Source organism: Peromyscus maniculatus, chromosome 2, assembly GCF_049852395.1.
Source record: "Peromyscus maniculatus bairdii isolate BWxNUB_F1_BW_parent chromosome 2, HU_Pman_BW_mat_3.1, whole genome shotgun sequence".
Lineage (NCBI taxonomy): Eukaryota > Metazoa > Chordata > Mammalia > Rodentia > Cricetidae > Peromyscus > Peromyscus maniculatus.
Window position 1 is genome coordinate 150,685,614 of NC_134853.1, and position 12,059 is coordinate 150,697,672.

Sequence of the window (12,059 nt, forward strand, 5' to 3'; positions counted from 1 at the left end):
CACATACCCACACAGACACACACCCATACACATGCACAAAAACCACAGACACACATATACACACACGATTCAAATAAATCTTAAAACACACACATTCACACACTTTACCTTTCAATTGTCTCTAAAAAGCTGAACAAGAACTAAGAAAAACCAAAGTGGCTCAGACAGCAATATAGACACACGTGAGCTCTATATACCGGAGGACAGCAGCAACCAGGGAAATCGTAGGGCATGGACAATCAAGTCAGGTTTGACGAATAAAAATCAATCAGTTTGGAATATTCTTCCTTTTCTAAGCAAAAGAGTCAAATGCATGAAAATTCTCCGCTAGACACTTTCCTGAAATAGCACTTAGGCTCTGAGAGATTTGGTTTTTACTCTCCTATTGGTTACTCTCAGAATTTGTGAGTTCACCAAAAACTAAACCAAAATTAACCCCACAAAGACATGTGAGGTGGGTCAGGATTATATATAATCCCAGCACTTGGGAGGCTGAAGCAGAAAGGTCGTTGTGAGTCCAAGGCCAGCCTGGTGCCCTCATACCCAAGGCTTTATAGTAGCAGCTGAGACATATTTTACACAACTGTGGTGTCTCCAGAGGCCGTGACTAAATCCACCAGAGTTCATATTCATATATATTCTCATCCCTCTCTTTCCCTCCCTCCTCGCTCTCCCCTAGATGATAAGAAGGAGCCCCAGACCCAAATTCAAAAGCACTAAAAGTCAGTTGAGCATAGTATCACAGGCCTGGAACCCCAGCACTCAGGAGGTGGATGCAGGAGGCGTCCTAGGCCAGCTTGGACTACATGATCAGACTACGTCTCAAAACAAATCAAATCAAAACAACAGCAACAACACAAAACAGAAGGTTGGCCCTAAGTTTGAGCTGGTCTACATAGCAAATTCAGGCCAGTCAGGGCTCTATAGGAAGGCCTCGTGTAAACAAACAAAGCCTGAGGGTCAGTGTGGGCCCGATTTACTCATCTGTGAGGAAGTCTAGGTTGGTAAGCTGGGGCTCACTCAGGCAGTGGTCTGCTCAGCCCGGCCACTGATACCTGCCTCTTCAACATTTGAAGATGTTTGTCATTCTAATCTACCTTTCTAATCTTACCAAGGCTCCACTCAACCTTGACCCGCCTGGAGACTGGCAGGAAAATGAGAGCACTGAATAAGCCCTGTAAGTACAGAACATCTCTCTAATGCTTGGCACGCACTGTAAGGAAGAAGAATGCTGGAAATAAGCCAGGTGGTGGCGCACGCCTTTAATCCCAGTACTGGGGAGGCAGAGGCAGGCGGATCTCTGAGTTTGAAGCCAGCTGGGTCCACAGAGCTAGTTCCAGGACAGTCAGGACTACACAGAGAAACCCTGTCTCAAAAATCAAAACAAAGACAAACAAAGAATGCTGGAAATTTAAGTTAGAGATAGAAAATCTGCCTAGCATGCACAGGCAGTATTGATGATGATGATGATGATGATGATGAAGAAGAAAAAAGAAAAGAAAAAACAAGGAAGAGAGTTGGCCAACAAGAATCAATTAAAGCCAGGCGGCGGTGGCGGCGGCGGTGCATGCCTTTAGTGCCTGCCAGCACTCACGAGGCAGAGCCAGGCTGATCTCTGTGAGTTTGAGGCCAGCCTGGTCTACAGAGCAAGATCCAGGACAGGTACCAAAACTACACAGAAAAACCCTGTCTCAGAAAAAAACAAACAAACAAAATAGAATCAATTAAAATAGCCAGGCATGCTGAGTATAGTGGCACATGCCTTTAATCCCAGCACTTGGGAGGCAGAAAGAAAGGATTGCTGGGGGACACAGAGAAACACTGTCTTTAAAAACACCCCCCAAAAAAAGAGAGGAAGAGAGAATAAGCTAGGCATAGGTGATTTAAGCCTGTAATCCCAACATTCTAGAGGTTGAGAGAGGAGAACAGCCATGAATTTAAAGTCAGCCTGGGCTACAAAGTGAGTTTCTAGATAGCCTGGGCTACAAAAACCTAGTCTCAAACCAAACAAAATGAGTCATTTTAAGAGGAAAAAGGAATCTGTTTCCAGGGCTTAGACTCTAGCCGAGATTGCTGTAATACCTTACAACACAGCACAAAAGCACATCCATGCTCACAGGTACTGGAAAGAGAAATACCAGGGACTCAGGCATGGTGGTTTGTTTGTTTGGGGAGGCAGAAGCAAGAAAATCACAGGAAGTACAAGTCCTGCCTGGGCTACATGGTGAGACAGGGTCTCAAAACCAAAACCCTAAGGGAGACCCGATGAGCGAGGAGGGAAGGGCTGGCGTAGGCAGTAGCTTTCCGGGTGGTGTCCTACCCCCTACCATCGGCCGAGGTGGGGGTCTGCACCACACTTGTCTGCTGGCCTGGCACGGGGGCTCTCGCGCTGCTGATGAGGAGGTCGAACTTGGTGCTCCTGCAGGTATTGGAGCAAACTTTGTCATGCTGGTAAAAATCGATCTGTCCAGAGTCCATCATTTTCCTGTCCAGAGACAAGAAGCAGTTGAGCCCGGGTTTCACCTATGGGAACTATGGGAACTATGGGAACTATGGGAACTAAGGGGCAGATGGAACAATCTGCTGAGTCCATGATCAAGATTAACGGGGCCTAATAAATCTGAAGCCACTGCACTGTGAAGATTCTAATTGGAATTATAAAACGTCCATCGGTCCTGCCCACAGTGACCACCACTTCTCTTCTGAGTTTCCTCAGCATCAGTACTCTTCACCAAGCTTTAGATACACTAAGAATGTCAGGAATGTCATTAAAAACCAAAGCTCAAAGTCCCGGCCCTTGAGAGGCAGAGGCCCAGTGAGTTCAAGGTCAACCTGGTCTATACAGCAAGTTCCAGGCAATGCTGGGCTATACAGTGAAACCCTGTCTTACAAACAAACAAACAAACAAACACAAGCCTGACAGTGGTGGTGCACGCCTTTAGTCCCAGCACTCAGGAGGCAGAGGCAGGCGGATCTCTATGAGTTTGAGGCCAGCCTGGTCTACAGAGATCCAGGACAGGCACCAAAACTACACAGAGAAACCCTGTCTGGGAAAAAACAAAACAAAACAAAACAAAAAGAACTGAGATAAGAGACAGGCACTACCCACCACACCTGGCTAGTATCAGGTCCAGAATGCCTAGTTTATTGCCACTTTTAGAGATAAAACATTTCAGAAGACAAAGAGGCCAAGAGAGGAATGAAGGGAGGGGAGGAAGGAGAAGGGAAAACAGTGAAGGACTAGAGTCTAGCTGCTAGAAGCCATGGTACAACGACAGACTCCTTGTCCAGCATGTGGGAGGCTGTCAGTTCAATCGAACAGCAAAAAGTAAGTAAAATTTACAAAATCAAGAAGTCTCCTAGAGATGGGTCTAGAGAGATGACTCAGCAGCTAAGAGCACTGGCTGCTCTTCCAGAGGTCCTGAGTTCAATTCCCAGCAACCACATGATGGCTCACAACCACCTATAATGAGATCTGGTGCCCTCTTCTGGCCTGCAAGGACACTTGCAGGCAGAATACAGTATACATAATAAATAAATAAATAAACCTTAAGAAAAAAAAAGAAGAAGTAGAAGTTTCCTAGAGGCAGGGCAGTAGTGGCGTAGACCTTTAATCTCAGCACTTAGGAAATGAAGGCAGAGGCAGGTGGATCTCAGGGAGTTCCAGGCCAGCCTGGTCTACAAAGTGAGTTCCAGGACAGCCAGGACTGCTACACAGAGAAAACCTGTCTCAAAAACAAACAAACAGGGCTGAAGAGATGGCTCAGAGGATAAGAGCACTGCTTGTTCTTCCAAAGGTCCTGAGTTCAATTCCCAGCAACCACATGGTGCCTCATAACCATCTGTAATGAGAGCTGGTGCCCTCTTCTGGCCTGCAGGGATATGTGCAGACAGAACACTGTATACATAAGAAATAAATAAATCTTTAAAAAAAGAAGAAGAAAACAGAAGGGACAGGAAAGGCATTCCTCTCAAATCCTTCAACTATGGATGTGTCTCTACCCCTGAGAAATTGTACCCAATGGAAGCAGCTCCTTGTCTGTGTGTTGTTTCTACGCTTGACCTTAAACTTGAGATCTTCCTGCCTCTGCCTCCCATGTGCCGAGATTAAAGGTGCCACCATACCTGGCTGGACACTTCTAATTCTTGACCTTAAAATTTTTGTTTTTAAGGGGGGCTGGAGAGATGGCTCAGTAGTCAAGAGCACTGGCTGCTCTTCCAGAGGACCTGGGTTCAATTCCCACCACCCATATGGTAGCTCACAGCTATCTGTGACTCCAATTCCAGGAGACCCGACACCCATGGCAAAATACCAATGCACATAAATTAAAACAAATAAGAAAATTCTTTAAACTTGTTTTTTAGAATTCTATGTGTATGGGTGCTTTGCCTGCATGTATGTCTATTACTATGTGCACATCTGGTTCCCATGAAGGCTAGAAGAAGGTGTCGGATTCCCCTGGAACTGGAGTTACAGAGAGTTGAGAGCTGCCATGTGGGTGCTGGAAACTGAACCCAGGCCCCCTAGAAGAGCAGCCAGAACTCTTAATATCTGAGTCATCTCTCCAGCCCTGGGCTTTACATTTACATTTTTTTCTATCAGCAGGTGAACATTCAAGGGAGACTAACTAATGCATTCAAGGGGGAAAACTACAATGGTAACTTGCTGGCGAGGGCTAGTCCATCCGCTGACATCTGTCTGGCAGACCGGGAGGGCGAATGGCAAACATTACGCCTGGTCTTTCTTTCTCAACATGGTCTTCTATTAGAACAGGCTACCCCAGGCTGTCAGTCCCGCTGGTGCACGTACTCAGCACCTCGCTTTGCTCTCTCTCTGCGAGGAGGACAGGGAGGACAGTCAGCTCCTCGGAGCTGCTCTGTCAAAAGAAGATTCTGTCCAACCTCCTGACACCAGCACCCTAAGCCAGCATGCTGCTGTCAGCCTTGACTACACAGCAAGTTCTGGGCTAAACGGACCTAAATGAGACTTAAAAACCTAAAAAGAATGAGAAATCTAGTGTAGATGCTGGGAAAAGTTAATTAGTTTAATTTAATAGTTAGAGGCTACAGGGGTATAAGTCAGTGGTAGACTGCTTATGTAGCATGTGCAAGGCCCTGGGTTCCAACCCTAATGTCACAAAGCAAAAAAAAAGGTTATGGAAAAGTCGATGAAGGTCAAATGGTGTGTAAGGTTCTCCCCTAAGTGCTGCATTGAGATGCATGTGATGTCCTAGCACTCACCTGAGCATGATGCCGCCTAGACGGATGGCTCTCTTCCAGTCCTTCAGAGTGGACTTTCCAGCCAGATGAACAAAGTGCTTGGGGCTGATCAATTGATCATTGAACTACAGTAAAAAAGAAGAATCCAAAGTGGGCCAGTGTGAACTTAGAATGAAATAACGCCACTTGCTCTACACAAAACCCCAGACAATGCTATAAGCCACATCAGTGCCACTCAACCCCGTCCTATGGTACCGAACATTCTCCCCCTCTGAGTACCTGTCCTTTCCTAGGACAGAGTTACAGAGGGTGAGTGAGGACAAGAAATAAACATGCTAAATAGTATCTACAAATCCACTTATATTCTGAAGCAGGGGGATGGGTCTAGTGTTCCAGGGGCTGGTCAAGAAACTGAAGAAATCTAAGTAGCGCTAAAGATGGATGGGCCAGGGAGATAACTCACAGGTAAAAGTGCTAATTGCACAAGACTACACACTGACTTCAATCCCAGAAATCACTTAAAAAGATGAACTGCATCTGTAGTTCCAGCACTCTTACTGTGAGATGGGAAGCTGAAGACTGGTTAGCCTGGAATATTCACTACAGCAGCAGAAGTCACACACACACACACACACACACACACACACACACACACACACACACACCACACTGAAGATCCTTTTAAAGATTGATTTTTATCTTATGTGCATGGGTGTTTTGCCTACATATGTGTCTGTACACCACACACATGCACTGCCCACAGAGGCCTGAAGACGGTGACAGATCCCCTGAAACTGGAGTTAGAGACTGGTTCTGAGCTGCTATGTAGGTGCTGGAAACTGAACCCAGGTCCTCTGGAACAGCAGCCAGTGCTTTTAACATTGCGCCATTTCTCCAACCACCTAGCTCATTATTTTTTAGGGATTCAGGATGTTAGAAAGAGTAAATATAGTAGAAACCAAGAACACCGCAAAGCCTCAGACTCTGCAGCCCTTCTTAGCCTAGGCTGGTACCACTAAACTCCATGGTGAGGACAACATGACAATGTGCACGGATCATCACTGTGGCCACCAAAGGAGGCAAAAGGAACCACTGTGGGGGCTGGAGAGATGGCTCAGCGGTTAAGAGCACTGGCTGTTTTTCCAGAGGTCCTGAGTTCAATTCCCAGCAACCACATGGTGGCTCACAACCATCTGTAATGAGATCTGGCGCCCTCTTCTGCCATGCAGGTGTACATGCAGGCAGAACACTGTATACATAATAAATAAATCTTTAAAAAAAAAAAAAAAGGAACCACTGTGGCCACCAGTGGAAGCAGAATGAACAGCTACTTACAGATGCTCTGAGGAGATTTTTCTTGCTTAATTTTTTTTTTTTTTCTTGAGACAGGGTCTCACTGTGCAGCTCCGACCAACCTGGAACCAGGCTGGCCTTGAACTCACAGCAATCTGCCTGCCTCTGCCTCCCAAGTGATGGAATTAAGGGTGTGTAGCAGCATGCCTGGCTCTCATGAGATTTGTTTGTTTTGTTTTTTGGGGGTCGGGGCTTCACCATACAGCCCTGGCTGATCTAGGACTCCATGAGTGTAGACCAGGTTGGCCCTGAACTCACAGAGGTCCACCTGCCTCTTTGCCTCCAAGTGCTGTCATTAAAGGCGTGCACCACCATAACTTTTAGGTTTTTTGAGACAGGGTCCCACTCCATCACCTCTTAGCCTCAAACTTAAATCCTAGTGCCTCCATGCTGGGATTACAGGCATTACACCTTCCTTATTCTTATAGACAACAATTCTGATGCGTATCAGTTCAAGGCATGATACATATATGATCTTGTTTACTACAGCACAGTGTATGTGCTGTATAGCTGTGTGTATATTGATGAGAATGATTACTATTTTAATACATAAGGCTCAAGTTTCTTTGTGCAACCCCAGCTGTCCTGGAACTCACTTCGTAGACCATGCAGGCCTCGAACTCAGAGATCTGCCTGCCTCTGCCTACCTCTGCCTCCCGATTGCTGGGATTAAAGGTGTGCACTACAATGCCCATCAAGGCTCTGAAATTTTAATTATTAAACAACTTGCCCAAAATCACATGGCTAGGCAGAGATAGAGAAGGGTTCTGGCCATTCGTTCACTTACGTGTTGAACACTTATCAAACACTATTATGTATCAGGCACCACACAGGGTCGGCCTTTGTCATGCACAAGGTCCTGCCACCACCACCAAGGCATCATATGGACTAGGTTTATCTTGGTGAAACAGACAATACTCTCTGCTTGCACAAACCCCATGCTCCAGTGGAACTAGGGCAGACCCATTTTATTTCAAAATCCTTAGGTTTTCTGCTGTGACACCGTAAGAACAAGGCTGTGGGGACATCGAGACGGCTCAGCAGATGAAGGTATTTGCTGCCTGTAGGAAGTGGCAAACCCTGAGGGAGGGAGTGAAGTCCCGAAGGAATGGGTATTTTTGCTGTCGTCGTTTCAAGACATGGTCTCACTATGTAGCCCTGGCTGTCCTGGAACTCACTCTGTAGACCAGGCTGGCCTCGCCTCTGCCTCTCAAGTCCTGGGATTAAAGGTGTGCACCACTATGCCCGCCGGCTGAGGATACATATTTTGACATGGGTGCAGCCATGCCAAGAAAGCCCAAAGCCTCAGACCAGGGGCAACTGGCAAAACCTTTCACCCACGTGGCCCAGGCTTACAAGTACAAGTGCTTATGAATGAATAATTGATCAGTGTGAGCCCAGACTAACAACTGCAGCTTCCTCCTCCCAGATGTTTACACCTACAGAGACCTACTATACCAAGACTACCTAACCTTCAATACGCTGAGGTTCCAGGTAGCAGTTAAGAGAATCCCACCTGACCCCAGCTTTACTGTACATGGTTGTCTTTCTTCATCCCCTTGATGGCCCAAGCCAGGGTTCCAGGACCCAAACCATGCAGGAGCGGCAGCTGCCAAGCCTGACAAGCAGGGTTCAAGCCTCTGATGAATCCACATGGGGAAAGGAGAGAAGAGACTGCTGCAAACCCCCTTTGCCCTGCGCATGGGCGCCACGCAAAATAACTAAACAAACAGCACTTGCCCAGCATGTTCCAGACCCTAGATCAGAGCCCTCCATTTCCCTGCAGAAGCTGATCTGGTGAAAGACAGAGAGACGTCACTGAAACAAAACCTCAAAAGGAGACAATCACCTTGACGCACTTGACATTTATTCCTGGACACACAAACTTCTTCCAGAGGAGGATGGCTTTGCTCTCTCCACAGGTTATAGGGTACGCAATCTCCATGTCCTCGTTCGCTTCTATACTACCTGCATCTGAAAATGGAAAAAAAAAAATCCACTGTTTACAGAACAATTCTTCCCTAAACTTAAATTCCACATGTACAGTTTCCAGTTCCTTTCAGGCCATCTTTTTTTTTTTTTTTTTTTTTTTTTAGATAGGGTCTCATGTAGCTCAGGCTGGCCTTGAACTCAGTGTACAGCAATGATGACCTCGGATAACTGATCCTTGCACTCTACCAACTGGGCTATATTCCCACCACTAACAAGGTACTCTTTAAAAAATAAAAATAAAAATTGCATGGGTGTTGGGCCTGCATGCAAGTCTGTCCACCAATTGTTTGCCTGATGCCTGCAGAGACCAGAAGAAAGCACTGACTCCCCTGGGACTGGAGTCATGATGGCTGTGAGTTGTCCTGTGAGCTCGAATCTAAGCCAGGTCCTTGCAGCAAGTGCTCTTAACACTTATAATCTCTCCGGCCCCAGGAAGACTTTTGAAGTTCGACATAACAGCTATGTCTTACTAAGGCACCAATGTGCTAAGACACTATGACACAGCCGGGCAGGGGTGGCGCATGCCTTTAGTGCCTGCCAACAGTCTCAAGGCAGAGCCAGGCAGAACTCTGTGAGTTCGAGGCCAGCCTGGTCTACAGAGCAAGATGCAGGACAGGCACCAAAACTACACAGAGAAACCCTGTCTCGAAAAACAAAAACAAAACAAAAAAAGACACTATGACATATTCTCTATATATATTTTTTAATTTAAAAATATTATTTGCTGGGTGGTGGTGGTGCACGCTTTTAATCCCAGCACTCAGGAGGCAGAGCCAGGCGTATCTGTGAATTCAAAGCCAGTCTGGTCTACAAAGCGAGATCCAGAACAGTCACCAAAACTAACATAGAGAAATCCTATCTTGGAAAAAAAATTATTTATTCTTACTGGGGAGGGCATGCGCATCACACTGTGGAGATGGCCAACTCTGGAGAGTGTCCTCTCCTTCCATCTTTATGTGGGTTCTGGAGACTGAACTCAGGTTGCAGTTCTGCCTACATATACGGCCAGCCATTTTAATGACTGAGCCAGCCCTCAGATTTGTTTGTTTTGCATGTTGTTGAGGAAAAACCCAGGGCATTATGCAAGCTAGTTAAGTGTTGTACTGCTGAGCTACATGGCCAACCCTACCATAAACCTTTGCGTGTGCTACTGTAATTCTTTTGTTTGGTTGTTTTTTGAGACAGTTTCAAACTGCCATGAACTTATGTAGCCAAGGATGGCTTTGAAGTCCTGTTCTTTTTATTTGTTTATTTATTTTTACTTTATGTGCATTGGTGTTTTGCCTGCATGTGTGTCTGTGCGAGGGTGTCAGAAGCCTTGGAACTGGAGTTACAGACAGAGCTGTCATATGGTTGCTGGGAATTGAAACTGGGTCCTGAGGAACCAACTAAGCCTTTTCCAGCCCCTGAACTCCGGATCTTGCTAATTCCAAAGTGTCAAGATTATAAGCATGAGAAAAAACACCCAGCATTTTAGTTCTTATTATAATCTTGTGAGATAGTAATTACTTCCTGTGTTTTACATATAAATACATGGGCTTCAAAAGAGAAGTGAGTTTCTCTTTTTGTTGTTGTTGTTTTTCAAGACAGGGTTTCTCTGTGTAATTTTGGCACCTGTCCTGGATCTCGCTCTGTAGACCAGGCTGGCCTCAAACTCACAGAGATCCACCTAGCTCTGCCTCCCAAGTGCCGGGATTAAAGGCATGAGCCACCATCTCCTGACTAAAGATTTATTTCTTTATTATGTACATAGTGTTCTGTCTGCCCGCCAGAAGAGGGCACCAGATCACATTACAGATGGTTGTGAGCCACCATGTGGTTGCTGGGAATTGAACTCAGGATCTCTGGAAAAGAAGCCAGTGCTCTTAACCTCTGAGCCATCTCTACAGCCGAGAAGTGAGTTTCTCAAGAATACTGAGTGAGAAAATGTAAAAAAGTCAGATTTGCTCAGATTCTAAGTTTTCTTTCATTGACAATTTCCCAGTCAATACAATGCCTCTTCAGTCTTCACCTGCAGCCTCCCCTAATGACAGGGATCCATCTAAAAGCTCCCTTTGCATTGTGGGATTACTTTTTTAAGGCAAGGTTTTGCTATACAGCCCAACCTCAAACATAATCTTCCTGTCTCAGCCTCCCAATGTTGGGATTACAGGTCCACCTCACCATGCCCAGTGTGATGAGGGGGTGGAGGTGGGGATGGCTATGGATTGAATCTAGGTCTTTGCACATGCTAGGCAAGCACTTTACTACTGAATTTATATACCTAATCTTCTGGCCTTGAACATGCTCTGTAGTGCAGATTGGCGCCCTAAATCTGTGATTCTTTTTTTTTTTTTTTTTTTTTTTTTTGGTTTTTCAAGACAGGGTTACTCTGTGTAGCTTTGCGCCTTTCCTGGAACTAACTCTATAGCCCAGGCTGGCCTCGAACTCACATAGATCCGCCCGTTGTTGCCTCCCCAGTGCTGGGATTAAAGGTGTGCACCACCACTGCCCGGCTAAACCTGTGATTCTTTTGCCTCAGCTTCCCAAGTAGCTAGATTTACAGATTAACATCACAGGCCCCATGGATCTTTTTGTTTTGTTTTGTTTTCAACCCCTCACCCCAATGGCGTTTAGGGATCCCACATAGAGACTCAAGCTAAATATTTTACCCCACACCTCTTTATAGGATTTTTATAGACAAAAACTTTTTTTGGCTCTTGCAACATATTGATATTAGGTGATCAAGTGACAGGTCTGCCATCTTGTTGGTTGGTTGGTTAGTTTTTTGAGACAGTTTTTCTATGTAGTCCTGGCTGTCCAGGAACCTGGAACTTAGAGATCTGTCTGCCTCTGCCTCCTGTGTGCCAGGATTAAAGGCACTCACCACCATGCCTGGCAAGTCTGCCATGTTAATTGGCAGTATCAGTAGGCACACTGCATTGGTGGGGACACAAAATAAGACATAAAAGGCCAGAAATCACAGGCTGGGGGCACAGCTCAGTAGTGGAGCACCAGCCTGGCTTGGACAAGATCCCAGGTTTCATCCCCAGAAACTTAAAAGCAAAAATATACAGAAACTCACAACCACCAAGCTGAAGTCAAAGGTTCTGGATAGAACAGCAGAAAGACTTACCAATTCCTTCTTCAATTTTGTGTATCGTGTGGGTTTCTACAGCTACCACTGCTGCGTTGTTCTCCGAGCCAGCATCATAAATCCTGTTGTAAGAATGTCCATCGATAAACAAGCTACATAGGTCATGGAAACATTAACACTCACAGCACAGAGTTCAGACGTTTGTGTTAATCTATCCCAAAACGAGTAAATATGTATACTTTACAACACTACCATAGTACTTTGACAAGTTTCCCACTGTACTTAAACTCCAAGAGGCCCAGAACTGCTTAGCAGTTAATGCCAGGAAAATGAAAACAACTCACTTCACCCCAAGTAAATTAATATTTGCTATGTATACTCCCCTTGCTGCTGATTACAGACATTTTCCGTAATAACT

General features: G+C 45.7%; 1 protein-coding gene across 8 annotated transcripts in view; it reads right to left on the reverse strand.

The window, feature by feature from the left end:
- The window catches only part of Gmeb1 (glucocorticoid modulatory element binding protein 1), a 44,035-nt gene that overhangs the window by 12,688 nt on the left and 19,288 nt on the right, over positions 1–12,059 (reverse strand). For all 8 annotated transcript variants that reach the window (XM_076565302.1, XM_076565308.1, XM_076565309.1 and 5 more), the window contains 4 exons: positions 11,681–11,763; positions 8,423–8,547; positions 5,242–5,345; positions 2,328–2,485 (listed from right to left, as the gene is read on the reverse strand). In XM_076565302.1, coding sequence (XP_076421417.1) covers positions 2,328–2,485; positions 5,242–5,345; positions 8,423–8,547; positions 11,681–11,763 — 470 coding nt within the window. The remainder of the gene's footprint in view (positions 1–2,327; positions 2,486–5,241; positions 5,346–8,422; positions 8,548–11,680; positions 11,764–12,059) is intronic.